Below are 27,997 nucleotides of genomic sequence, written 5' to 3' on the forward strand. Positions count from 1 at the left end.
CACAGGGAATGTATGGATTGAAATGTTTGCTGACTTTATGATCAAATATCACCCGCAACTGTTTGTGGCACGTGTTCCTACAAGCCCTGTGGTGTGTCCCTCCTGTAGGCTGGCTGCTTGTGCTCTCCACCACTGCAGTCAGCTGCAAAGCCACAGGCAGAGCAACCCCTAAAGCTCCTTTACTGACTTACCCACAGCAGCTGGGATCCAGTTTTGAAGCGATCAAGGCAATATTTCCTCCAGGGGATGCAAAACGACATTTGGAGAGAGACTGTGCAGAAAGTCAGGGCTGATGCATCTGGAGAACCGAATGGAGCCAGCAGCACAGGGCAGGGGCTGCTCATAGTGATGTGGGGCATGGGTGTAGTTCATGGTGTCCAACTGCACATGCTGAGCAGTGCAAATCTAGAAGAGAGGGGAAGTTTTCCTCCTGGGTGCAGAGAGCTGGTTTGGGAGGCTACTGCCGAGAAGGTCAATTCTGACCAGCTAATACTGACCGGAGTGGACAGTCACTCTCCATAGCCGGCAGCGTGCCAGCGCTCTCTGCCAGCCGGCCCGTCTGAGGAGGAAACCCAAGTGACAACCCTGATAACAGCCCCTGCTTGTGGCCAGAGGCCCAGGGGCCCCGCACAGGAAGCCAGAGCCTGCATCGAGCCCATAATGGGGCCCCATGCTCCTGCCCAATTTACAGGATTGCTTTGCACGCACAAACCCCCAGTGCCGAAAAGCACTGCATACCCCACGCCCCGGAGCAAGCATGGGCACCACAAAGGGATATAGTAGAAAAACTAAAGGTTTATTTACTTTTTTAATAAAATACATCCTTACAAAATAACCATTTTTCTCCCATGCTGAGGGACTGGGCATGGGTTTTGCCAGCTCTCCTACCCTCCCCTTCTCCTCATTTGGAGCTGCCCAAGGGTGCTGCTGGGGAAGGAGAGGCAGCGATGCTCTCCCCAGGGGCTTCAGGGTGCAGGATGCCCTGGCACGGCCCCAGCACAGCGGGAGCGCACAGCAGGAGCCCTTTGGGAGCGTCTGCAAAGGCAGCAGACCCCAGTTCCTGCAGCAGGGATGGTGGAGTGTCCCGAGAGTGCCTTCGTGGCTCCCTGGTGCCCAACACAAGTTTAACCCACCCGCAGCATCGCAGCGTGTCCCACCACCGGCTGGCTAATGCAGGCTGGTGACAAGGGATGATGACTGTGTTCTAGAAGAAGAGGAGGAGGAGAAATAGGGTGCAGGTTCATCGGTCAGTGTGGATTCTACCAAGAGAGAGAGGTGCACAGTGATTTCTGGTGTCTTGCCCCCCGCTGCCCCTCTTCAAGTGATGCTGCCATCGAAGATGCGATGTCAGTCCCACATCTACACCCAGTGCTGTCCTGGGAAACGCTGACCCTGGGTTAGACATAACAGCCCAGGGCTCAGATCTCCTCCTGGAGCCCTGCTGCCTTCCCAGGGGCTTTGGGAGAGCCCCAAAACCCACAGCCCTCACCCCTGCCAGCCAGACCTAGCAGGGCTGGGGAAACACTGCTCACCTTTCACTGCACGTTGTCCAGCTCCTTTTGCTTCTTATGTGACTTCGACTGGGGATTAAATAAAAGAAAACAATGATTCTATGACAGACCTGCCCCTTTCTAATGCCAGGGAAAAATGTGGTTGAACAGCAACTTCCAGACTTCAGTGTATAAGCATATTTTCAGATGAATTTGTGGGGAGCTGTTTTTGTCTCCTATGAAAGGCCATGAAATATCCCGCAGTCATGAAGATGTTCTCAGAAAGCAGAAAAGGGGACATTTTCCAGTTTGCTAAAGCACTGGTCTGTCTCTGCTTCCCTTAAAGCAATGCAAGTGTTACCAGACACAGGAATGTCTGGGGATAAAGGAAGGGAATAAAGTTATTAAGGGAGTCACATAGAATATCTCTGTAATTTTGGAGAAGATATTAATGAATCCTGACCTCTGACAGTCCCAAGGGCTCAGGATTCCCATTAGCTCAGGGAGGCACATGAACATATTTTATAAATGTTGTTTCTGTCACAGCATCATTGTCCATGCACACATCCGCACACACAACCACCAGAGCCTTTGCAAGGGAGGGACATGGTGTTACTTACAGGCTCCTGTTCCGCATATTTGAATTTCTTCTGCTTGTAATAGTCCCGTCCTTGGAGAAAATGAAGCAGGAGCACATCACAGAGGACAGAGGCCTTAAATCAAAGCACAGTTAGGGTTGGAGCTGCCCTCCCAGCTCACCTGTGCCACCTTGTACTTCCAGCTTCTTCCAGTTTGCCCCACAAATTATGGTCCATTCCACTTCACCCCACAATGTGACAGCTGATAAAGATCGTACAGCCTCTGAGTGTCCATTTAGGACAGCAGTGAAGTGTGATGGGTTCAATACTGGGCAATTTAAGTCAACAGAAGTTAAGTGCTTCCACTTTAGGTATATGGAGAGCACAGCACCCTTTCGGTCATGCCAAAGTCTTTAATGACCATAACCAAATAGGATATTGGTTTTCTGTCATATGTGAAATATTGCCCATCACCTCCAAAACCCCCTCAGTACGGGCTCTAAATTGAAACTATCAAGATACCGAGACATGGCTCCACCACAAAAACCTGTGTCACCTCACTCGGCAGGGCAGCGGTTCCCGCCAGCAGAATTCACATCAGCCAGCAGGAATCTATTTTCTTGAGCTAGCGAGGCAGGAGAGCAGCTCCTTCCTGCCTTTTGCCTGAACGGGAACCAGAATTTCACTGCCGCTCAGGGACACTTCCCCACAGATGTCATAAGGAAGGAGAATAATTTGAGAGTTTCCATACAGAGGCTGGAAATATTTGAACTTACCACTCCAAAAATACCAATTCCAGAGCCGATTGTGGTCATGGTTGGGATGATGTCAAATTTGCCTGCCTGAATAAAATCAGAGAAATGAGGTGATATGTTACAACAACACTGGGCAGGGGGGGGCAGAAAAAAAACCAAAACAAAACAAGTGCCATACTGTAGGTGAGGCTCAGCTAAAGAGCCTTGCAGCAACCCAAACTGAAACCACAGCACAGAAACAGGAGCTGGGTAAGAGCTGGTTTCAAGCTTATTGGTCAAACAGGAAAAGATGGTAGGTTGGTTTTAGGCTCACACAAATTGAAATTACTTTGCTTCCTGTATCTTTAATTTTAGAAAGTATACCTTTAATATATTCCCCGTGGGAACACAATGAGGAAAGCCTTCTCTCCCAGGGAAGAAAAAAGACAAAATAGAAAAATGCAAATGTTCAGCTCTTGGAAATATTAGTGAAGGGTTTTGACTTTCCAGTTCCCATGCAACCTATTGTTATGGTTTTTGGGACAAAACCACTGACCTGAGGAAACCACTCGCATTGTTTTTCTTGACCCCATGAGATTGTGGTGCTGTGTTACAGAGCTGGTACCTGCCTGGGGACACAACACTGGGAGAACCCAGCGCCTGGCCACCTTTACCTTGCCATTCACCAAAATGTCGAACCGGATCCCAAACACTTTGAAGAGCGTCCTCTTTTCTGTCCCGTTTTCTTTGTAGTATTTGGCATATCTGTCCAATTGGAGGGTGAGCATTAGTGGCCTGCCAGGGTGTCTAACAGCCCCCTGCAACCCAGTAGCATCAGGATCTTGGCAGGAGCAGGACAGGAGTCTGGGGTTGTACAATCATGGATTGGTTCCTGACCTTCTCCTTAATACCCCAAAGGAGCTGAGCTTTTGGCAGCTCTACCCTTCGTGCCTCAGTTTCCCTGCCTGCAAGTTGGAGCTAAAGCTCATGTTTGAGTTGATACTCAGTGACCACAAGTGCTACGTGACAGCAGATATTAGTGCAGCGCTAGTGGCAGCTTCCCATTCCCTAAATGTCACCCTGTGGCTGAATGCTTCGAAGTGTGGGAACATGAGAGGTGACCTTGCGCCATCTCCCATCTTTCAAGGGCTTCCTGAGAGCTCAGCTGAGCAGGAGAGAATGCAAAGGAGAGGAAATGTACAGGGAAAGGCAACAGGGTAATTATGAGGCCAAGGAACAGGTTATCACTGTTCTCATGCCATTCTAAAGAAAGCACAGCTGTCTGGCACTGCGAAGTTGGTGGGTATTTTGGAGAACAGCCCCTGATCTTCCACCATCCCTTGCGTGCTCTGGGATCCTGAAAGATGTCACCTCTGAATTCTGCCTGGAGAGTTAACAGGGGTCTCCTTACCTGAAGTTAAAGCCTGGTGAAACATTACTGTCATCGTTGTAAAGGCCGTGGAACTGGTAAATGGGTTTACAATACCGAATGGGCCAGTCGAGGTCACAGTTCCAGTCTATGGTGATTCCCACCACTCCACCCTGCAGCCGAGAGAGGAGTCACAAGGTTGCCCCATTCGGCCCAACCTCCTTGGACCTAGCCTGCTTCTGCCCTAAATGCTGGATACACAACGAAATTCAAGGTCATAGAGCAGAGTGAAATGGACCCATGGAAATAAGAAGAAAACCTCCTCTAGGAAGGTTTTCTGCTAGGAAATGAAGCAGTCCCTCCTGAGCTCGGTCCAGCTTGTGCCTAGCTGTGCCCCAGAGGCTTGTCTTTTTGCACCTTTACTATGTGCAAGCCTCTGAATTTATTTAATGCCTGGCAAAGCTAGTTTAAGACTCCGCAGTGCACAAACAGCAAATACTCTTGCATACCAGCCTGAGAAGCATTGGGTAAAGCTGCATCTCTGAGCCCAGGGAGAGGCTGCAGTTTGCACTGTGCGATGACCAGTATATGACCATCCAGCCAAGGCTTTCGAGCTCAGTTGGATGGGATTTGGCCACCCAGCTCTAATTATTCCTTGCAGAAATTAGAACAAACGGAACCCTAGACTTATTGCCAGCAGGTCAAATCTTGTTAATCTTACAGGGGAGTTTCCAAGAAAGACTTAAATATTAGGCCATGTCCAAGGAAATTAATTCTCTTTAAGAGCTAATTCTGACACTGCCTTGCAAGTCCTTGAGAAAACAGATCCCTCACATCTTAACAGCTCAGGGACAATTGCTCTGTTGGTGTCCTGGGAGGACAAGAAACATCATTTGAAATGGAAGTACCTTAACAGCCAGGGTTGTAAAATTCTGACCCGATTCCTTCACTATGTATCCCACGTCAAACACGGGGCATAAGGTATCGGTGACTTTGTGATAGGTGCATTTCTTCAGGTACTGCTTGGTAACGCCCTCAACCAAGTTGCGCCTGTAAAGGAAAAGAGAGTGAGAAAGTATGCATAACCCAATAATTTGGCTGGGAAAGGACCTCTGGAAGTCCCTGGTCCAACCCATTGCTCAAGGCCAGGTAACTTCAAAGCTCAGGGCTTTGTCCTTCTCCCCCATGTGCTCAGCAGAACCTGCACATGGAGAGTGGGCCCTTTCCTCCAGCCCTGCCTGACCTCATCTAGCAACCTCTTCTCATGTTCCTCAGCTTTGCAAACCCTCCCGTGGCCTCCACCATCCCTCCCAGCTGCTTCTGCCATTCGCATGTCAGCTCATCCATGGGTTCTGCCAGGCAATGCTCTGTGCACCAACAGCTTTCATCTAGGACAGCTCATGGATCACATATCCCACAGCTTTTACATTTAGCTGGATTTTACCATCTCCTCCAGAAAGGGTGGAAAGGGAAGGACAATGTCTTGCCTTCCACCCTGCTCTTTTGCCTAAAAATAGTCTTTCTGTGGAGCCTCCCTGAACCAGATGGTTCTATAAGCCTTGTGCCTTGCTTAACCCCATCCCATCGTTTATGCTCAGCAGTTAATTAGCCGTTGTGATCAAAGGCAGGAAGTTTCCCCATGACCCCAACTGGCTCCAGCTCAGCCCCTGCAACAGCAGCCAGCCCGGCTGCCCCCACCTCCCAGGATGTGCTGTCCCCCAGCATGTCCCCTTGTCCTGCTCAGGTTGCCACCTCTCCTTGCTGCTCATGTGGGATCCCTTCTCCCAGACACCTCTCGGGGTGCAGCTCAAGACTTTGCCAGGCGTGTCGGCTGCCAAGGGATTTAACCTTGGCTGCAGCGCAGACGCGATCGACTTAGGAATCTGCTCTCTTCAGCACAAATAGCTTCTGTTAATTTGTTCCAAATCAGATACATAATCTGTGTCATCACATATCCTCTCACGTGCATGTTTTCAGCCGGTGGCACCGTTTCCGGCGCTGCCTGGAAGGGGCTGACCCTACAACCCGCTGCACAAACAGCTGGGAACCATGACGGTAAGAGGGGCCTCTGCTCATTTTTCAGCAGAAAGCTCGTCCTGACTGCTCACATGCCACTGAGGCACTTAGTAGTTTACTGTTATCTTTGTGGAGGAAAAGGGAGAAGAAAAATGAAGAATCAGAGCAACTATATTTTAATGTGCATCATATGAGGGTAACTCAGGGGACATTAACTCCAGAAAACTTCTTCCCTGTAACCAGAGCTACCAGCTGAGGTGGGACAGATTTGGGAAGGAAATGTCTCAGTTTCTATCAGCTAATCTGGCAATCGGTGCAGCAGTGTGAGTAGACCTGGGCTTGCTGATGAGCATCCTCTGCACTGAGCATCCAGCTACACCCATTATTTCCCCTTAGGGACACAGCTGGGGGAACCGAGCAGAAGCTGTCCCCCCCAAACCCTCCCCTACCTCGACACCTTGAACCTGGGGAAGGTGATGCTGTTCTTGATGAACAAAGTGAATTTCTCTGCTTCTGACAACAGGGCAGGTCTGAAAAACACAAATGTTGCCATGCATCCATCACTTGGCTCTCTGGTCTCCAGTGAAAGCCCCATTTGCTGGAGATTCATCCAAACAGGGACAAGTAGGACCCAGAAGAAGTTATGATCTTGTCCCTGTGCTTTCTAAGTGAAAGATGCCCACGAGGTCCAGAAAAGCCCCAAGAAAGTGTGGAAATGCCTGTTAGGAGACACAGAGAGAGTTAGGTGCTGGGATTTCAGTTAGGAAACCCCAAAAGCACATTGAGGTGGTTGGAAGAGAGCTCAAGGGCCTGCACGCTTCCCTGAGCTCCTTGGCAGACCCAGGGATGCCCCTGTGGCCCCTCTGTGAGGAGGGGAGCATCTACCAGGAGGTGTTTCCCAGTGGTCCATGGAGGCAGGAGTTGGAGAACATCCCATGGGCAGAGCACAAATTTACTCTGAAGGCAAACGGCGTAGATGGGGGTTGCTGGCCAATGCACAGAGCATCCAGCAAAGATAGGATGAGCTACCAGCAAGGTGGGGAGCAAACCACACCAGGAGAGGCACAAAGCCCCTGGGGACAATGGGCAGCATGTACAGCCACAGGGTCTGCACCCACCCAGCGACCGCAGAGCCCCGGCTTGCTCTGCCCTACACCGAGTGCTGCTGGTGCAGCTGGGGTGGGACCGGGGTGGAAGATGGGTCAACAAAAATCATTCCTTACTTGGGAATGTGGTAATCAACTTCAACAGGGCACCAGCCAAAGATCTCGCAGGTCTTCATGGAGCTGTTGAAATTCACACACTTGCCTGTCATGAGGCCTGTGGGGAAGAAAGGGCTGCTCACACCCCTGGATACTAGGATGGATGGGATCTGGTTGGAGCTTCAGCCCTGCCACAGGCATCCCAGGCACAAAATACTCAGGGCTTTGGTGCCTCTTTGTAAAAAGGGTAATTAAATACAGCCTCTTGGCTCTGGGTTCCTCTTGTGCTATTGGACAAGAGAGCAACCGGACATTTTTCTTGCTAAATACACATCAGAAAATGCCTGTCTGTTAGAAAGATAGCACTCTGGGGAAACATTTAACCTTTTGTTGGGAGGGTGTTTTACAGCCCAGCTATCTTTCCGAAGAGAAAAGCAGGACTGGCCCAGGCAGGACCCTCACCCGGGATGTCAGAGGCTTTTCCCAAACCCCATCACTGGCCCAAACATCACCCCCCAACACGCCAGCCCTGCAGCTTTGTCAGAGCACGCTGTGCTCAGCGCACCTCCCCAGACACTCTGGTGCCAGAGCCTTGGAGCCCCGTGTCGTACCTTGTCCCTGCCGGCTGTATTTCCCTTTGCTGCAGTCGCTGTCCTGCGTGCAGAACCCGTCGTCCGGCAGCTGTTTGGAGAAAGCAGGTGACTGCCTCTCAGCATCTCACCCTGTGGTTTTGGTCCCTCTGTCCCTCCTGCCTCACCAGGCAGTGTTTTCCTTGGGGGAAACACTGGCTGCAGCCAGAACCTTGTCCATACAGCACTTCCCAACCAAGGATGTCCAGATTAAGCAGGAAAAAGAGGGGATTTCCTTTTTAAACCTCAAGCAGATGCTTTTATTTAAGCCTCAAGGCTCCTCTGCTTGATCATGTCAAAGGGAAGAAAACTTAAATGGATGCTGGTCATTCTTCAGCAGAATAAAAGCCTTCACGTAGCATTCGCAAGTCAGGAACGATAACATGGGGCCAGACTCAAGCTTTTACTAAACCTCTCACTGTCAGAAAAATGTCCCCAGTGCCACCACCATAACCCCCCGACATTACAGAAGCGGAGGCTGCTGAAGGAAGCCAGTGCATTTACCTCTGGGCAAGTTTCTTGTTTCTGTCCAGGGGTGACAATGAAGTTGGTCATCACCACGAACGAGCTGTCGCCCTGTGGAAACACAGCCAAGGAGCTCACAGACGGCATGGTGGTTTCTGACGGAGTCTTTGTGAGGAGCCTCTCCCTGGGACAAGGAGTGGGGCACCCAAACCACCAGGGCACTTCCAGGCAGGTAGCACCTTTCTCCATAACTTTGGGTCCTCCATCTTCCTCCGCTGCAGCATGGGAAGCTGGTGGTGACCTTGGGCAGCTGCAGTGCCACCGGCCCCAGAGACAGTGGAGGACCATCCTTCCTGCCCAAGATGCTCATCTAGAGGCACTGGAGAAACCTTGATCTCTTTGGAGGCAGCCTCAAATGTGCCACATCAACCACGGCAGGTCTCAAGCACCAAGTGCTGCCCAGGGGTGATACCTGACAGAGGTTTGTGGCAGGAGCAACTTGCTTTCCACCACAGGGACATGTCATGGTTAGCCCCATAGACAGTCTACCCTAAGGAGCCCATCTGCACCCAGCACATGGGGAAAAGCAGCCGTCGGGACAAAAGCAACCCTCCCAACCCCCCCACCCTGCTTACCTGGGGTGGGAAAACATAATCCACCACGTCCCAGATGTGAGGGCCTAGGATACTCTCGTTGGTCAATGTCAGGCCTTTCAGCTTCACCGAGACCGAGCTGACAATGCTGTCCTGAGACTGGTAGCCCTTCTCGTAGAGGAAAACCCACCTGGGTAGGGAAAGGCATTGGGGTGAGCATGGACACCAGCATTCATCTGTGGAAACCCCATGTCCTAGCACAACACTTTGGACTGAGGCTTCTCCTACCAAGTCTCACCTGGGGTTTTATTTGCCAAATCTCCTCCAGCTGGGTGAGGGATGTATGTGGAGTTCTCCCACCCTTTGCCTGAGGCATGTGGTAGCTGCAGGACCCGACTTCTGTGGTGAGATGATTTATTTTGGGCACTGGGACACATTTTGTGGATGTGTGAAGGCAGGTGGAACAAGGTGGCCATCAGCCATTTGGGATTAAAGCCTATGGGAGGTTTGCAGCTTGCTGGGCTCAGTGACCCACCGGGACCCTCCTGATCCACTTCACAGGCACTCTCCAAAAAACAGTGCCTCCAGGGGCAGGACAGGGGTAAGTCTGGACACAGCTCTTGTCCAGGGCCACCATTCCCCATCCAGCAAAGGGAACCCTGGAGCTGTGGCCCTGGCTGCAAGAGGGCTGCAGGAGCATGTTGGGGACACTGCTGTGGCTGGCATGGGGCCCTCCCTGCATTTCCCAGCCCGTCATTTGGGCTGGCTCCTGACACTATTTAACCTATAGCATAAACACGCTGCTGCTGGATTAACTCTGGCTATAAACATGGGTGAGCGACCATTTCGGGTAGCGCTCCCGGCAGCGCGGAGCGTTCCTGGCGCTAAAAAAGGAGAGATCTGGTTTTTGTCGCCGCTGCCGCGGGCACTGGTCCCGCTGGCTGCAACAGAGGCAGCGCGTTGCCCGTGGGACAGTCTGTGACACCAGCCTGTCCTCGGGCACCTGACCGACAGGCATCGGGGAGAATGGGGGAACCCTGGCTGCTGCCCAGAGCTCTGCCCTGTAGGTAACGGACCTTACGGGGTCCTCTTAGGGATGGTGCTTTTTTGCTTGCAGCCCCATTGGCATCCTGGGACAGGGGGTGAGGGGAACTCAGGGATGGTACTGCTGCCACCCCAGCTGGGACGCCCAGCTCCAACCTCCTCCCCCAAGGCACAGGACCATACTGTGTTATACTGGCTACAACGGACATCACCATAGTGGAGTGTTTCCCTAAATCTGCCCTGCAGCACAGTCTCTGCCGCTGGCACCTCATCCCTCCCTGGCAGAGGTGACAGTGGGCACACAGGGCTGGGCACCCCCCTGTGACACAGCCTCCCCATGGCATGGCAGGATGTGGCTCCCACCCTATTACTGAGCTGTGGTCACAGCAAACAAGGTGTCATTTCCCTGTCATGCTGTAAATGCTGCATCAAGCTCTGCCCGGCTGGTACAAGTCCCCTGGTGTCACTCCCCGATGTGGCAGAGTCACCAAGCCTCATCCTGCAGCTCAGCCCGCAGCCTCCTTGCATGAGAGATTTTTGGGAAACGAAAGCCAGAAAGCGATATGCAGCTGGGGAGTGATGGCAAGGCCTGGCCAGCAGTGATACTGCCTTATCTCAGCGTATTGGTGGAAAGAAGAGCAGGCAGAGGACAGAGCTGCTCCCCAAGGGTGATGCCACGTCTCTCAGCGGGGTCAGCCCCATGTCCCTCCTCTGCACTGGTGGCACTGCCACCCCCAGCACAGCCATGCATTGGCACGCATCCCCACAAGCATCCCATGCCTGCTGCCTGTGGGGACCAAAGCTCGGGTAATTGTAAATAAATAAATATCTGCCTGTCAAACTTGCTTTCAAAGAAGCGAAAATCTCAAGTGTCGTGGCTCAGTGTGAGCAGGGAATGGGACGCAGTGCTGTGGGTAGGGAGGGGATGCTGGAGGCCAGTGGGGCTATGGGCAGCTGCACTCACAGGCAGCCCCTCTCTAGCGGAGTCTGACCCCACTGAAAAAGCAAAACTTTAGGAATTACAGCAACTTTATGCCAACCTCCTCCCTACTGCCCCTGCCTACCACTCCCAGCTGGTTCTCTTTTTGCTCCCTCCTGGTTTTCTGTCCCATGTTAGCTGGATTGCATAAACCACATCTCCTTAGGAAGTCCCGCTCTGAGCAACAATCTCTGCAGGTTCCCCATCCACAGGAGCGGCTGCCCCCATCCGTGTTTGCTGAAGCCCTGGGGCTTCATGGGCTCAGCCCTTGCGACCCAACACTGCTCCCAGTAACACCAGTCTCGGGCCAGTGCAAAGCCCTTCACAATGGAGCATCCTTGGGACTTTGGCTTGGCAGCAGTTTGGGCTGAGGATCACCCTTGTGAGCCAAAGCACTGGTGAGAGCAACGTGGGGGTCCCCCAGCGACCCCTTGGGAAGCTTCTCCTCCTTTCCAGGGGATCTGGGCTAAAAGCCGGGATGGGCCCTGCCGCTCCTAAATACCCATTTTTTCCAGTTCATAGCCAGACAGCCTCCTCCCTGCTGTGGGCCCCTTCCCGATGGAAGTATGCTGGTCTCTCTCAAGGGCTGAACCCACAGCAGCCACGGGGCCACCGCAAAGATTTTTATCAGCCATCGCATCCTGTAGCACAGCGCATCGTCCCACACCAAGGCGACAGGGACCGAATCGCTGTGGCAGGAACAGCAGCTCTGGGGCACCCGAGGACACGCATCCTTGCAGGGCTCTGAGCCCGCCTGCTCCACTCGCTGCCTTTTTTAAGCAGTTGCTCTTGCACCACGGCTGCCTCCCATAAGCAAAGCAAACCAGAGATTTGGAGCGCAGCTCCATCCCGGCCCCAGCCGCTGGGCTGGCCCTGCCTCCCCGGCGAGGCGGTGGACGGTAAGATTTATGGTCCTGTCTCGAGCCGCTTGGGTCTCACAAATCACCGTTCTGGCCCCAGCTGCCTCCTAGTTAATATAAATGAAAATAAAAATAACAACAGATTCTCAGGCCACCATCCAGCAGCTCAAGGAGGATTTGGATGTGGCTCAGCAAGGAGACGGGGCCCCGGCACACAGAGCGGGGCTGGGCAGGGATGAACCTCCAGCCTGCACATGCAGCAGCTTCTGGGGAGGACATGGGGACCAAGTGGCCATCTGAAAGACCCATGGTGGGACGCTGGACTGCACGGCAGTGTCTGTGGCCAGGGGGATGCAATGCCATCAGCAATAAACCCCTCCACATCAGGATATAAGTGGTATAGGAGCCTCTTTGTCTCTACTGCTTTTTAACATCTTGGCAAAGCATTAATGCAGGGGAAAGCAGGCGCCAGGGAGCCTTACCCGATGATGTACGTCAGGACGATGAGCTGGATCAGCCGGAAGGTCAGTCCCACCTTCTTGTTCCTCACCAGCACCATCCTGGGGGTGTCATACTCGAAGAGGAAGGAGGACACCTTCTCCATGCACTTCTGCCCCATGGCTGCGCCGTGGGTCGGGCCGTGCCCGCTGCCGCTCCTGCAGCTCCTCTGTTTGCAGAGGGGAGGAGAAAAAAAAAAAAAAAAAAAAAAAAGGAAAAAAATACAATAACAACGCTACCAGCGTTGCTCTGTGCACATCTGGGCTGTCGGGTTTCCTTCTCTGCGCGAGGACGGGGTTTCCTCTTCCTATAAGCTCTGGGCTGGGAGCAGCCGGTGCCCTACATGGTGCGGGGGTGGGACGGGGTGCGGGGGGGTGCAGGGCCACCCCGCTGCCCAGCCCACGTGCCAGCGGGACGGAGCCGCCTGCCCGCCGGGTTGCACCCTTGGCCAGGCAGGAGCCCTCCCTGGGGACGGAGGGGCTGCAGGCAGGGCTGGGGGTGAGCAGGGACCACGAGCCATCCCTGGGGCTGACATCGAGATGATGGAGATGGTGGGGGTCCTGGGAGAAGATTTTAGGACCTGGGGTTGGGGTAGCGTCTTTCCTGCCCCAGCAGCCACCTCAGGCCATGGGTCTCTCATTCATGTCCATAACCCATGTCCTGTGCTGGCCCTCAGAGTCTGCCCTGGGAAAAGGGTCAAGACAGGGGAGGGTGGGGGCAAAGAAACCCCAGCCCAGCAATTCAGAGCCAACCTGTGGGGCAGCCAGATGCTTGGCCCCCTCCTGCGGTGAGGCTGCCCAGCTGGGGCTTGGCCGGTTCCCAGGCCAGGCTGGGCACTTTTTGAAGCCTTTTCAGCGTTTCCAGCATTTCCTGAAAGGCACGGCCGTGAGCGGGGCTGGGCCAGCCTGGGTCACAGCGAGGGATGCTCAGCAGGGTGGTGCAGGCACAGCTTTGAGTGAATATCACTGAGAAAGGGGCTGGATTTGCACGTGCCAGACCAAAATCTGGGGGACAACCTTGTCACGGTGAGAAGCTTTGGTGGGGTTTGGCTCATGGCTGGGGGACCCTGTACCTGTACCGCATCCCATTGGCGCAGCCTCGAAGGCACAGCCCCAGGCGGTAGAGCTTGTTGCTGGGGAGCTCTGGGGCTGAGGAGGGCTTTTTCTGGGGAAAACAGAGGGTATTTCTCCCAAAAAGCTCAGAGCCCGGCAGCTTCAGCACTCCCAGCAAGGAGGAGCTCCATCCCGTGAGCCCCGGTTCATCTGCTGCCTCCCAGGACCTCGAAGGTCCCCTCTCTGCAGGGGGAAATGGTTTTGGAAATTTGGAGAAATTTAATCTGCTGGGGTAAATATTTCCTTTCCGAAACATTTCTTTTAACCTAATCACCTCTTATGTTCAATTACCCATCTCTTGACATCACATTGACCTATCGAGTCAATATTTTGCAGACCTGACAACCACAAAATGAATGGAACGAATCCATTACCTTTGCTGGGCAACAGGGAAAATGGGAGGAAAAAGCAGATGAGCCAATTATACAAATCTTTTGGGCGTACCGTGAAGCCTGGGAATCAAAATCAGATGATCCCACGTTACACGTGACACCATCCCAATGCCCCAGTCCTCAGCAACATGGGAAGCTGTTCAGACAGGGAGCCAAAAACAAATATGAAATGCTGATGCTAATCATATAAGATTGAAGGCTGATACCGCTATTGAGCGGAGCAGACAAACCTTATAAGCTTAGATATCTGTCAGGAGAGAGGCAAATAACTTACTGTATGAAACGAGGCCTTTTAGGGAAGGCTGCTCACCCTTGCCAAAGCCATGGGGATAATGAAAATAGGACAGCTAAATTTAACAGCAAAATGACTTGTAAAAGAGTCACTTCTAACCTTCTCCCTGGTACTTGGAGTCAATAAAATGGTTATAGCATGGATTTAGCTAAAATACTTTCCATTGGGAGATAATATGCATCTCCCATTTTAGTATCTCTTGAAGCCACGTTGCAGCTGGCGAGTAGGCCTGGAACCCACGGACGTGGCCTGGGGGACGCAGGAGTCGGGGACCCCAGTACAGCGGCACCCCGGGGCCTGGGTCTTCTCCTGGGCTGCTACCAGCACCCAGCATGGACGCCCACCTGGCCACAGCACGAAACACTTGAAAAAAATCATAGCCTAAACCCTCGTGGGCTCGCACACCACTGTCACACACCTCTCCCGTGCCATCCCTGGGTTTGCCATTCCTTAAATTACTTTACAACAGGGAAATTAATGGCTTTGGGCTGGCATTGCTAAGCTACCTGGCCCCACAACAGCGATGTGGGTGTGTGAGCAGTGCCAGCTGGCCGGCGCGCTCGCACAACCCCTGTTTGCCGTGGTTTTTCTCCGGGTGATAACTCGTGTGAGCTCCCACCACACCTCCCGCCTCTGCCAGGTGGTTATCACAGGGAAGTGCTCTGCTTGAGCTGTTAAAATTAAATTACCTGCCCAGACAGGGCATCCACCTGCCGGGAGATGCCACGTTCATGGGGCCGTGATGCTTTCTGCTGCAGTTCAGGAGCTGATGCGAGGTCAGGGCTTGCTTTCTGTTTGCGATAATCTGCTGTGATGATAAACATATTACTGTAATGCCTAAATGAAAAATAAAAATTAAAGAAGAATTAGTGGAAAGAGGGTTTTACAAGCAAACTGGGTCAGGTGCATCCCAGAGGGGTGCCCATGACCTGCTGCACAGACACTTGCACAGCAGCTGTGACCTTGGGGATGCTTTTACCTTGGGTTCCTGCAGACGCAAACCTGTACAGTGCTGTCAATATGCTCACAGCCATTTTTCCCAAACAACTTTCACATCTCTCAGCCACTTTCAAGCAGCTTAAGCAGCCGGGGTTTGTCCCAGATACAGAAAGATCTGAGCTGGGCTTGACCCCAGCAGTGTGCAAACGTGGGACCAAATGGGGTGGGAGCAGCACAACGTGGGGACACAGAGGGGAACAGATTGTCCAAACGCTCTCCAGCACTGGGTTTGGCCTTATCCAGCATCCCCTTCAGCTCCACCTGGGTCAGAAACTGAGGGCATCAAGGGCTGGTGACCCACCAAGGGCATCCCCGGCAGTGCTGCCAGGGGCTTAGCACAGGACTCAGTCCACGGCTATGAAAGCAATTCCTTCCCCCTATCCATTAAACAAACTCAGCCTCTGCTCAGGGCTGTCAAGAGAGAAAAATGCAAAAGATGGTATTTTTAAGGGAGACATTTAGAAATATGAGTTCATCCTTGGTTCGAACTGGAACATGGACCCCGAAGATGGAGGAGCTGCTGGAACACAAAGAGGGGGCTCTGGAAGTCTCTGCATGGGGCTCTGGAAGTCTCTGCATGGGGCTCAAGCCTACCCACACCCAGGAAAGCAAAGCTGTGCTAGACATAAGAGCTATCAGATCTTTCCGCACTCTCAGACATTGCTTTTCCAAAAACTTCGGGGAGGGGGAGGAAGAAAAAATATAATAGATGAAACTCATTACACAATCCAGACTCACGCTTGGCAGCTTCCAGCATGGAGCTCTGAATTTCAACACAAAAATGTGCAGCACGCTGAAAATCCGGGGATGGGGAGGAATAACACAACGGCGAGTAAATTTAAAATATGATGGTGGGTGCAAAGGGGACCTGCAGTGGCCGATGTTGCTAGGAAGAGCCTCTGCAAGTTGGTGGCTCTTCCCAGAAATTTTGGCTGCCACAGACCTCCTTGCCCCCACCAGCCAGAGGAGATGCTCATACTGCCCCGCTGGCCATAGGAAGCGGGAGGGGGTGGAAAAAAAATTGGCAGATGAGAGCAAGCAAGATCCTACGAAACGGCATGTTCAGTTTTCTTTCCAATTTTAACTTGTCCTTGACCTCTCTTCACTCCTTCCCAGCAGGGCTGGCTCCGCGCTGTGCCCGTCCTGCACTGCAATGCCCTGGCGCAGACAGATGTTTTTGGTGGTACTCACCCCACAGAAGCAGCATTTTCATCCCCGGTTGCTGCGGCAACACATCGCCCTGGAAAAACCTCGGTGGTGGCTTAGCCAACGCCGAAGCAAACACACGACCCCGAGATGCTGGGGGGACTGAAGGGTGTCAGTGGCCCTGTGCCCATCACCACTGCTGGGAGCATGGCATGATGTCCCACGGGGTAGCTGAACACTCCCCATGGGGTACAAGGACCCTTGGGATTTTTTTTGGGGGGGGCGGGGGGGGTGGTGTTACACCTGTTTTCTGAATCCTGCCTCCTAAAGACATGCATAGCCCCAGTGGTGATGGGCCCCAGTGGTCCAGGGATTCTTGAAACATCAGGTGGGGGATTTGTGGGGTTTTTGCCTTCACCACTATGTGCTGAGACAGCACTGCATCCCCAGGAGCAGCTGGTACAGGGACTGGCTTGAGGGTCACGTCCAGCCATGGCAGTGGTGGTTCTCCCATGCCAGTGCTGGAGACCAGCTCTGCATATGGAACGAGGAGGCCAAGCAGTGGACCTTTCCAAAATATCAGCATTTTCCTGGGTGTCCACATCCCTCTCTGGGTTTTGGGTTACCCTGTGTAGCACCTTTCTCCTGCCTGTAGCATTGGGAAGGGGCACATGGGGCCACATCCCAGCAAAAACACATCATGGATGCACATTGCCACGAACCCAGATTTGCTCCAAAACATGACCTGTGGCTGCAGCAGGATTTTCCACTCAAAACATGACCATGGGCAGAGCTTCAGGCAATGTGGAGATGGAAACGCATGGCCCCAAGGCCCTGTGCCACCACCCTGAGGAGGTCAAGTTATTTAATTATTATTTCTTTAATAATTATTTCTTTTGGAGGTCATTGCAGGGCTTATTTAAACCTCCTCTCTCAGCTGGGGGAGATAAGGTGAGGACTATTCTGGATACAGTCAAAATTAGCACTGTTATTTGTATTATTGTGCCCCAAGAGCGAATTAGCTGGTACTTTAAAAAATTCCCAACAGTCATATCATGCCACTCCTTTCATTTCGCCTTTGTCATCCCATGCCAGACAAGCTCAGCTCCATTTCTAGTTTGGCTGCTCTGAAAACCCACAAGAAATCCTGATCTGGTGAGCACAACTCCTTTTACGGCTGAAGAATGCCCTCAGGCACTCCGGTACAGCTCCAGGGGCTCTCAAATGTCCCCCAAATTGGCCATAAACATGGTAAGAAAAAAAAAAAAAAAATCATAAACCAAAAAAAAACTCCAACAAAAAACCCCCAGAGTCATCCCATAAAATTGCTTTTATTTCTGTAATTTCATAAGTATAAAACAAATCAGCCCAATATTGTGTCAAGAGAGTGGATTGTATGGATGTGACCACGAGGAGCCTTCCCACGTCTTCATGGCACATCTGGCTATTTACAGTCGGACAAAGGACACGATTTAGGAAGCAGTAATTTAGTGGAAAAATATCTCTCATATAATAAAATAGGAAACCTTGTTTCTTTCAATTCTACCCCTCAGATAACACCCTCCCACCCCCCCCGCCCCCCGCCAAGATATAATGATTTACCTTTCGCTACGAAGCACAAACTCAGAGATTTTTAGATTTGGCTGTTCATGCATCTCTATAAACTGCTGCTGAGAGTTGTCCTAATGCTCCTCTGGCTACTTCTACCATGCACACCGTGAGCAGAGACTCCGGTTCAATCCCAGATTTGATGCTGTTACAGGAATTAAGTCTCCCAGCCCTCCAGTAAAGCCTGTCCCTCCTGCCCCTGACTTCTCCAGTGCCTGGTGCTATCACCCAGCCTTGGCTGAGCAGAGCATCAGAAACACACGTATGACATCTTCACAGTGCCAAAGTCCCAAACACACAGACCAAAAACCTCAGCCAGACCCCGAGCCATACAGTGGCCACGCGACAGAAATAAAACATCGGATGCAGCACTTCTTTGCTTGAAGAGCATCTTTGTCTCATTTTCCAGCGTGCCTCCCGACAGGATCGCACGCCACAGGGGAAAGAGCTCATCCAGCAACCGGCCACAATGACACAACACCCCAAAACCAGCACAAAAGACTTGTCACAGCTGCTGCCCAAAGCTGTCCCCCCCGGGGTGGTCACTCCAGGGGCGCGGGACCCTCACTTCCCTCCTTGGCTGTGACCCAGTGCGGTGCCTGGCCCCTGAGAGAGGAGAATAAAGTGCTGGTGGACATCCCCGCGCTGCCATCCCGGCACGTCCTCCGCCAGGCACCTCGCATCGCTGCTGCCCCGCGCATGGAGCATCTGTCACAGCAGCCCACGGATGCTAAAGGTCTTGCTGGAAAGACCTGAGTTTTATTTTAAAACTCTGAATATGCCAGGCAGCACCATCACAATAAAACTAAAAAGGAAATAAATCCTAAACTCTGTTGTTAAAAAAGCAAGAGGCTTTGCCCCTAAGCTGCCTTTTTTAACAAGTTCTTGGGCAAAACAGCCACCCAGTGTCCGTCTCCCTTGTATTGCACAGTCAGATGCCTCTCGATAAGACACAAGACTCGATCCCAAAGTGACGGTCTCAGCTCTGGGATCTCCCAGTTTGCACAAGAACATGCTCCAGCCTGCAAAAGTGCCCAGCACACTGCTGGTGGCATATACACAATAAATAACTACTCTGTGATTTATCCTGACCCTTCGCCGAAGCATAAAGGAAAAATAACTGGATCTGCAGATATTTTTGAACTTCATTAAAATATCTGAACTATAAGTTCTGTAATTGAAAAGCAGGGAGTGAAACCTGTATTTCTGACCATCGAGGGGACAAATAATTAAAGGATGGGAAGCGGGTGGGGAAATATTCAGAAGAGGAAATGGGGATGTGTTAAAATGGTCCCTCCTAGCATGGGAGATGCCTCCTCTAGGTAGCCTTAGTGCAGGTTTCCTGCACTGTTTTCTAGGTAGATCTAGAGGCTTGCAATAAAAAAGCAAATGTAACTTACTGCTGCTGGAGAGAAGCCGCCTTTGGCTGGGACACAGCTCTGGTTTCTTGCCCGTGATGGCTTGGGTTTTGGTAACTCACAATCGCAACCCAGTGACAGCACAAACAGACCCACGCTGCCCAGGCTTGCAGCAGTGTGGCATCTCCAGCAACAGTAAAACAACAGAAGCTTGGCATCTTTATCAACAATAAAATAACAAACTCAGCATCTCTTCAAAGACCCTTTCTGTCAGCGGGTTCAGAAGGATGCCTAGTACAACCACCCCCAGCTCTCTACTGTCAGGTGAGACTAAGTGAAAATTACTAGCAGGAATTTAATAGTGAGTTAAAATTTCATTATTTCATCTCTGCTCTGAAACCTAGTTCATTTTTCTTTTCCCTTTTTGGGTTTCTCTACATTAAAGTCTCCCATCCATTATTCAGTACTCATTAGTGGGACCTTTACAAAAGAAAACTCCTCCACATACATACATATTTGGGTAAAATTCATAATCCTACACCAAACCTTAAACTCAGGGAAACCAGTTTAGCTTGGGTGGTGCAATACAGAGTGGATGGACCAAGCAGGTCCTTGCGGCAGTGATGGCCCAAGGCCACCATGTCCCCAGGAGATGCCACCAGGCAGCTGAAAGCCCCACTGGACCCAACAAATGGGGTTGAGATGCTCTGAACCTGGTCCAGCCTCTGCCAAACTGGCTTTCAGCCTCAGGGAAACACAGAAGCAATTTCCTCTGAAGTCACCGAGTTGATACGGGATTAGATTCCTGCTGGTTCTTTCCCAATACAGGGAGCTGGAGATGATTTATACTAAAACAAGGTGAAATCCACCCTCTTGGGGAAGGGCAAAGCATATATTGATAGCGTGGGTCTTACTGAAGCCTTATTTTGAAGGCTTGAGCAGTACCTGGGTCATGCCCTGGTCCTCTGTGCCAGGGTGAGTCTCATCCATGGCGAGAATCTTTATAGAGGAATTGGTTGCCCCATGGGAACACAAATTAAATCAATTAGACATAACACATTTGAAAAATAGAACTTCAAGACAAAGTATAATAATATTAAAAAAAAAATCAGCAACAATCTTCTAACCACAGAGTATCTATAAAGATCTTTTTAAAGAGCTCCATATTAAAATTCCTTGAATACATTATATATTAAATACAGTAACAACATTTCATGCAAGGTTTTCTGTACAATTAAATCAGCTCAGTAGTATAACAATTCTGTACATTCCCATTGGTCTGGGGGCTCTGCTCATCTTCAATGCTGGTGATGGAGAAAAGAAAGGAAGGATGGTATTTGGCACCTACTGTACAGAGGGAGAGTAGCTCTCGCCCAGGTGAAAGAGAAACAGAAAAGCACTGGAAGCTTTTAAGAGGCAAAAAAGTAAAAGAAAAAACCCAACAGCAAAGGAGCAAAATGCTATTCAAAACCCTGGCTCTAGTGCTGTTGCTGGAATTTAAGAGAAAGGAAAGATATAAGGTCTGGCTAACTGAACATCTTCAGGATGGATCATAAGGGAACGTGAGGAAAACAGGAGGGAGGATTTGGAGAGCTGGAGAAGAAATCACCCGCTATCAGCTCCGCAGTTGATGCAGCTCAGTGGAGAAAGATCAATTTACTGGATCCCAAAATCCACTCCTGATCCACACACTCCCACTGCAGCCTGTGTCACTCCTGCCACAGAAAAATCCCAAGAGGATAAAATAAAGTTGATGCCTTATAGAAAGTGATGCCACGACAAACACCACTCATGGAGAAGGACTCTGTTATGTACAAACATACATTCTTTCCCGTCTCAAAGGTGGATCACTGGTGTCAAGGATTCCCTGTGCAAGACAGCGATGTCCTCCAGAACAGAGGACACAAACTCATGGACGTGCTCCTAAGGACTTAATGTCTACTCCCGCTAGGGAAATACTGAAAAAACAACCGAGTACAGAAAGTGTGACCAGGATGGAGCAGTAGACATGAGGAATGCAAGCTCGGCCATCCCCATGCTTTGCTTTAAATGGTTGCCCCTACGAGGAAGATGGCTACAGCTTAGATAGAGCAGATGGGATCTAACAAGACGTCGGATGGAGAACAGACAAGACAACATCGCGCTTTGGTGTTGGATGAGCCTGAGAAGGTGCATGGCTTGCCACAACATGGGGATCAAACAGGACAGTGCGATAAACAGGGAGAACTTCACCTTCCACCACACGTACCCGACCTGGACGTACAAACAGATGTCCGTGAGCTCCACACCATGAAGTTATTTCCAGCTGCCGCAGCCCACGGACACCACAGCCACCGGAGCAGAGCGCACTAGCGATGCACCCACCAAAACCACGGACATCATTGGCAGGTGGTGACCCCAACCCACGGCCCCCTCGCCTGCCTCTCCTGCCCTCGCCAAGCCCTTCCCGGCCTCATGAGCTGCCCTTGCACATCCCACCCCGCTGGCGGATGCAGCGTCTTGCCCACGCTCAGCATATTGCCTAAAAGCCCGACTCTCCCCTTGATCTCCCGTGAAGGATACCTTGCCTGAGCTCACCCCATCGGAGTGAAAATTGGAAAGAAGGTCTCGAATTTTGCAGGAATAAATCCCCAAGGAACCACATTATGACAACCCAGGTCTGCACAGCTCCGTCCCCAAACCCTACGCCAGCTGTCCAGTAATTGCACTCTTATGTACAGGAAAAAAAAAGCTACAAAACAAAACAAAATCAGTATTTTTCTTTTCGACGATTCACCCGCATTTGTCTGATAGTCGGACACATGCATGTCCTGCTGGCTTCTAGCGATGGTCACGCATGCAAGACTTCAGTCCGAGTTACAAGTTAGGGATCCTTTAGGTAGGAGCGTTTCCTTTGTGTCGTTCATTTCTTGTCCTCTTCTCCTGAAACAAAGGAATAAAAAGAGATGAAAAAGGCTTGGTGAGGGTTCAAAAGCAAAGCAGCTCCCTGTTTTTTTTATTAAGAGGGGTTGCTCCTGGGCTGATCCCAGCAGGGACCTGGGATCCCTGGCCCAACCGCAGCCATGGCAGCTCGGGCTGCATGAGGAGGGGGATGCTGGTCCCCAGGTGAGGAAGGGCTCAGCACGCCCAACCTGCAGCACGCAGGAAAAGGGAAGAGTCAGAGTCATGCGGGCAGGAACAGCAGGGAGACGAGCAGGCAAGGAACCCTCGTTATTGCTCCTAATGAGCGCAGCACCGAGGGAAAGGCAGCAGCGCAGCGGGGAAGAAGCTCCCTGCATCCCACTGCCCATCCCAATACTGCTCCATGGGCTGACACCACTTACACACACTATATATACATTTACACCCATACATACCTCCAGAACAACCAGCAAGGACTAATCTACCCACTGCAGTGGCTGTCCCAGCCCCAGCACTGCCCTCCTCCCGCCCTGCTGATGGATGGAGTTGGACATGGAAGGTAACAGGCAACACATGGCTCGAAGGAAAGCTACAGTGTTCAGCTTGAACTCGGTGTGAGCAGCCTTGAAATCCCTGCCAGAGCTCCACTCACACCAACCAGACCCCTAATTTTCAAGCAGCATCCCCAGCCCCCCAAGGCAGCAGCTACTCTTCAGCCTAGGGGCGGGAGAGACCCTGCTGGCAGGTCAGTCTGCCTAGAATAGTTTTTTTTTTTCCTAAAAAAAACCCACCCCCAAGGCAGTGCTTTCTGAGAAGAGTTAGAAAAATCCACTTCTGTGAATCTTTCAGCCATATTTCTCTATCTTTCATCGCTGCACACATCACCAAACACATCTCACAGAGGAACCGCTGTTGCTGTGCTCTTCATAAATCCAGGTCCTGCCTGGGGCCACCAGCCAGGCACAGTGCTGCTGCCAATGCTGGTGCCAACAAGCTTCCAGGGGAATTAATAAACAACAGAGGAGAGAGAGGAGAAAAAAAAAAAACTTTTTTGCAACTTCTGCCAAAATTTCATTCCGGCGCTGGCCCTCGTGTCCTGAAACAAAATTGATTGCTGCAAAGGCAGCATCCCTCTGGATGACCTCCGCACCGCAAGCTTCAGAGCAAAGCAGGGATGCTGGTGACCGCAGTGTATTAAACCTCACTGCGATCATCAAAATTCTTCTCCTCCGCGATGCAAGGGTGTCGCTTCAGCAGCTGTGGCAGCTGAACAGTCACTGCTGGGTAACACACCTCTGGTTATTTGCCAGCCACGGCGCTTCCCCTAAACGCTTCACCCTGTGGTTGTGCAGAGTTGTAACACCCGCCACAAGACACACACAGAGCGAGTTGGGTGTTTCTGTGAAAACTGCCATCAGTTGATGGTACAGCTCCCGCTTTGCTTTAGCAGGATGAGGGTCCCTAAATGCTGGTGTCTGGCTCTCCTCTCCGCACACTGGTGACGGGAGCAAGGGGGATGCAGGGACCCGTCTTCAGGAACGATGGGGTGGTCACGATCCGCCTGGATCCTGCCTCACACCAAATTTCTCAGGGGCGTCACAGCTGTTCGACTCTTGCAAACCTGCGACCAAACAATGCAAGTTCATCTACAAGATCTTCTCCCCACCGGGACAGCCGAGGCTCTATGGGAGGTTCTTCCTTATTGCTTTTGACTTTTCCTCTTAACGGGTTCCCGTAAAAGGTGATGCTGGAGGCACGGATCACTCCCTCCACTGAGGGAAACGCTGTAGGTCTCATAGTTCTGAAAATTGCACTTCTCCCCCATTCCACAACAGCACCCCAGGCTTCAGCTGAGACCCTGGAAAAAACGAACGGGAAACCCTCCTCCCATTGCTTTGCAATACCAGGGCAGCAGCACCGCGAGCTTCCCTCTGCTCTTCCACTTCTAAAGCACGGCACACGCACACACGGAAAGAAGCAGGAGAGAGGGGAGTCAAAAAAAAAAAAAAAAAAAAGGCAAAGGAGCAGAGCTGTAAAATCCCATCTGGAGAGATTCCGGCACTGAAAGGTGCAGCACTGCTCTCCTTCAGAGCATCCCACAGCTCAAGCAAACGACTTGGCGCACAGGGACACATTCCTCCCCTGGCGCCAGCGCCCAGCCAAGGTAGCTCCGTGCAGAGATTTCCCTACAAGGGCAGCCACGGCCGCCCACTCCCGGCTCTCTGCCGGGAATCTCCACAGGGAAAACGGGCGGCTGCAGCAGCCCCTGCACTCCCAGGGTGACTTGGGGGCTGTCCTCCTCCCCAGGTGTGGGTGCACGGGGGAGATGAGGGTGAGCAGCTCCTTTTCGCTACGTGCTGGAGGTTTTTTGTGACGGGGTGCAGAGATTTTGGTCCGTGCAGATTTTGGGCTGTCTTGGAGGGATGTGGAGCCCCGACTGGCCTGGGCAGGGTGGGTGACACACTTGTCACCATGCAGCCACCTCTGCCAGCTGCTCTCCTGTGGGAGGATGTTGAAGCACAAAGACGACATCAGCTTTGCAGATAAGAGACCAAATATTCCTCGGTGGTAGAGAGGGTGCAATCTCACTTCCAGAGCAGCTGCGGTGGCCAGAGGCTGCAGGACGCTGTGCTGCCTGCCAGGGAGGGGACCGGTACCTGGTGGGGACAGGTACCCAGAAGTGTGGCCACTACCTTGCAGCTCCTGCAAAATCACCCGGGGCGGCATAAGGACAAACAGCTGCACAAATACTAAGCTGCCACAAAACACACCAAGACAATTCTCATGCCTCAAAAGTTCTGATTTTCAGTGACGCTGCCGCTGTCGGGGCAGTTGCACAGCTGGGTTGCAGAAGGCACCCGCTTCTTGACTTGCTCCTGCTTTTACCATGGCACAGGTGAGAAATTCCTGGAAACCTTCCTCCTGCATGCCTTTGCACAGGGCTCAGAGAAAGCAACACACTTAAATGCACAGAGCATGGCAAATATTAAAATACTAGGGCAAGAAGGCTTCGAGGCTGGTCAGCCCTTGTGAGCCTGTCGGCCTGTATCTGTGTGCTGGACACCTCAGAGGGTCTTGGAGAGCATCTCCACATTCACGACCAGAACATCTGCAGGTCACACCAAGCCAACATTGCGCAGCCATGCACTTCTGCTTGCTGTCTCACACTCACATCGCCTCCCAAAACTGAGAGGGCAGAAACCTCAGAGGGGCCAGAGATGGATGAAGGCAGCAATACATGGAAGGCATGCAAGACGAGAGGCTGGAAGTAATGGGGACGGGAATGTCAAACACTGAGATCACAGTGAAAACTGAAGTGTCTCAGCTTTCTGCTGCTTCAAGGACAACGAAAAAGCCAGTGTAATGGAAACACGAGTTATCTAAATCTGATCAAAGGAGAAAATTATCCATGCAAAACCTGAATCAGCAGAACTCGCAGCTAGACATTTGCATCCCACAACTGAATGCCCTTGGCCACCCCTCAGATTTTTGGCTCAGAAGGTCCCACGCTGGAAATCACCCTCAAGCATTGCCTGGCAGAGGCCAAGTGGTAGTCTGGCCCCCTGGCCAAAACTGCCATGCAAACAGGTGCTTCATGGGCTTTTTAAACCTTATTTTGAAGCAAAACACAGAGGCCAGTGTGGGAAAGGAGACCCTGTCTGGGTACAGGGTCCCTGGGCTCTGTTATCGGCTGATTTTCCAACCAACGTTCACCCAGACACAGTCCAAGCAGGTCCCCACCACAGACGAGCAAGACTTTGGAGGAAACACGGGAATACAGCATTTGGGGATGAGACACACAGGAAAGCCAACCCTTGCTCTGGAGTCCTGCAGGTTTTCAACTGGTGCTCCCTGCTCCACGTGTGTCTTACTGTCCTGAGAATGCCTGGTAAAAAAACCACAATACCACATTTAACAGTGGCTTTTTGAGTTTTTCTGGTTTGCTTTTCAACACCCAGAGGAATCAGGAAGATGCAGGATTTCAATGATTTCTTTCAAATGTGATGATTTAAGCGTGATTTTGCCCCGTAGCTGTGATCGAATAGCTGCATGAGAAACCCTTGCTGGATGAGACACAGAGCGACCCGTGAGCATCAGCAGCGTGGTGACCATGGGCATGAGGGCGGCTCAGGGGACCCCGACACGTTGGGAGCATGACAAGGGTAGTGGAAACAGTCTGAGCTGGTACGATGGGACTCGAAAGGATCGTAGGTCTGCCAGAAAGCCTGCTGTGCTCGGGGCTGTGCTGGCAGAGCCAAAGAAAAGCCTTTCCTCCAACAGCACCGAGCTTTTATAGAGAAACGCAAAGTGTGGGAGAAAGCAAGGCTCATCTCCAGATCACAGATAGTGAAGTGCAGACCGAGGGCATGCATGGGATACAGCAGCCAGGAATTTAACCAGCTCTCCTACGCCCCAGCCCAGTGCCATGCCATAAAATCGTTGCCACAGGCTTGTAATTGTATGATAAAACAAGCCTGGGTGATGCAAAGCACCTACCAGTCTGATAAGAGATGAAACAATTAAACAAAAATAAGCTAGAAACAATTTCTATCTGGTTTGTAAAAAGAGGAGTCCCTGCACCTCTGTTTCTCAGCAGAGGCTTCACTGCAATCGCTGTGGTTATGTGTCAGCTCACCGCAGACAGCAAAGCTGACTCGAGCACCTCCAGCGTGCCGGGAGTGGCGATGGGGAGCATGACCAGTTTGTGATGGTTTCCTGCTTGCAATAATTCCCCATCCTTTATTTGTAGCTTTATGCATGGTTCTGCCCCCTGAGAAACCAAACAGGGCTCTTAGGATGCCCCAAATTGCCAGGATGCCGGTTGCCTAAGACGGGAAGAAGGTTTGAGCAAGGTGATGCTGTGGGAAGACATCCAGTCTCCACACCCAGGTTGCTCATCTGCTCCTCAGGGCCACCACATAGAATCATTTTGGTTGGAGAAGACCCCCAAGATCATACAGTCCAGCTGTTAACCTAACACTGGCACTAACCCATGTCCCGAAGAACCTCAACTAAACGCCTTTTAAACCCCTCCAGGGATGGTGACACCACCACTGCCCTGGGCAGCCTGTTCCAATGCCCAACAGCCCTTTCCGGGAAGAATTTTTTTCCTAATATCCAATCTGAACCTCCTCTGACGCAACTTGAGGCCGTTTCCTCTCATCCTAACACATGCTATTTGGGAGCAGAGCCCGACCCCCCCTGGCTCCAAGCTCCTTTCAGGCAGGTCAGAGATCAGGTCTCCCCTCAGCTCCTGTTCTCCAGCTGAACCCCCAGCTCCCTCAGCCGCTCCCATCACACTTGTGCTCCAGCCCCTTCCCCAGCTCCGTTCCCTCCTCTCAACTCGCTCCAGCACCTCAAGGGCTTTCGTGGTGTGAGGGCCCCCAAACTGACCCCAAGATTTGAGGTTTGGCCTCCCCAGTGCCCAGTCCAGGGGGATGATCACTGCCCTGGACCTGCTGGCCACACTGGTGCTGGTACGAGCCAGGATGCTGGTGGCCTTTTTGGCTCATGTTCAGCCGCTGTTGACATCACCCCCATGCAAGGACGGTGTCTCTCCTGCCCTTCTTCTCCCTGCTATCACTGTTGGGGCAAACACACCCTAAAAAATGAATCAATTCTGTTTTTCTGGAGGGGGACCAGCCCCACAGCGGGTGCAGCACTGCTCAGCAGCCACAGTTGGGAAAATCTGCGGGTTTAACTCAGCGCAGATATCACCCACAGCAACAACT

At 51.8% G+C, this 27,997-nt stretch overlaps 2 protein-coding genes across 6 annotated transcripts in view; both read right to left on the reverse strand.

Annotated features, from left to right (window-relative positions):
* Positions 1-870: 870 nt before the first annotated feature.
* On the reverse strand, positions 871-15,018 carry P2RX1 (purinergic receptor P2X 1). Of its 3 annotated transcripts, none has more exons than XM_065647146.1 (14): positions 14,943-15,018; positions 12,442-12,626; positions 9,119-9,266; positions 8,523-8,594; positions 8,001-8,070; positions 7,411-7,507; positions 6,637-6,717; positions 5,080-5,221; positions 4,214-4,344; positions 3,477-3,567; positions 2,845-2,910; positions 2,111-2,203; positions 1,533-1,580; positions 871-1,204 (listed from the first exon to the last, which is right to left on the reverse strand). In XM_065647146.1, exons 2-13 carry the CDS (start codon positions 12,576-12,578, stop codon positions 1,536-1,538), a joined length of 1,173 nt encoding a protein of 390 aa, XP_065503218.1. In that variant the 5' UTR covers positions 12,579-12,626; positions 14,943-15,018; the 3' UTR covers positions 871-1,204; positions 1,533-1,535. The 3 variants fall into 3 exon arrangements, with proteins under 3 accessions (XP_065503218.1, XP_065503217.1, XP_065503219.1); XM_065647145.1 differs by having other exon boundaries at positions 871-1,259; XM_065647147.1 differs by lacking the exon at positions 871-1,204 and adding an exon at positions 1,318-1,392.
* Positions 15,019-17,991: 2,973 nt separating this feature from the next.
* The window catches only part of ATP2A3 (ATPase sarcoplasmic/endoplasmic reticulum Ca2+ transporting 3), a 51,063-nt gene continuing 41,057 nt past the window's right edge, over positions 17,992-27,997 (reverse strand). Inside the window, exons 21-22 of one of the 3 annotated variants that reach the window (XM_065646995.1) lie at positions 26,079-26,151; positions 17,992-22,286 (exon numbers count right to left, since the gene is read on the reverse strand). In XM_065646995.1, the coding sequence (XP_065503067.1) occupies positions 22,211-22,286; positions 26,079-26,151 (149 nt within the window). In that variant the 3' untranslated portion in view covers positions 17,992-22,210. Of the gene's footprint in view, positions 22,287-26,066; positions 26,152-27,997 lie in introns of all 3 variants that reach the window. The other 2 variants (XM_065646994.1, XM_065646996.1) reach the window with 2 other exon arrangements.

The sequence above is a fragment of the Caloenas nicobarica genome, chromosome 17 (assembly GCF_036013445.1).
Source record: "Caloenas nicobarica isolate bCalNic1 chromosome 17, bCalNic1.hap1, whole genome shotgun sequence".
Lineage (NCBI taxonomy): Eukaryota > Metazoa > Chordata > Aves > Columbiformes > Columbidae > Caloenas > Caloenas nicobarica.

Coding starts and splice junctions, on each gene's coding strand:
- P2RX1 (XM_065647146.1), bottom strand. CDS start 12,578: ATGGGGCAGAAGTGCATGGAGAAGGTGTCCTCCTTCCTCTTCGAGTAT. Junction 9,267..12,441: donor GTCCTGACGTACATCATCGG/GTAAGGCTCCCT, acceptor TTCCCTACCCAG/GTGGGTTTTCCTCTACGAGA. Junction 2,911..3,476: donor ACATTTTGGTGAATGGCAAG/GTAAAGGTGGCC, acceptor GATTTTATTCAG/GCAGGCAAATTTGACATCAT.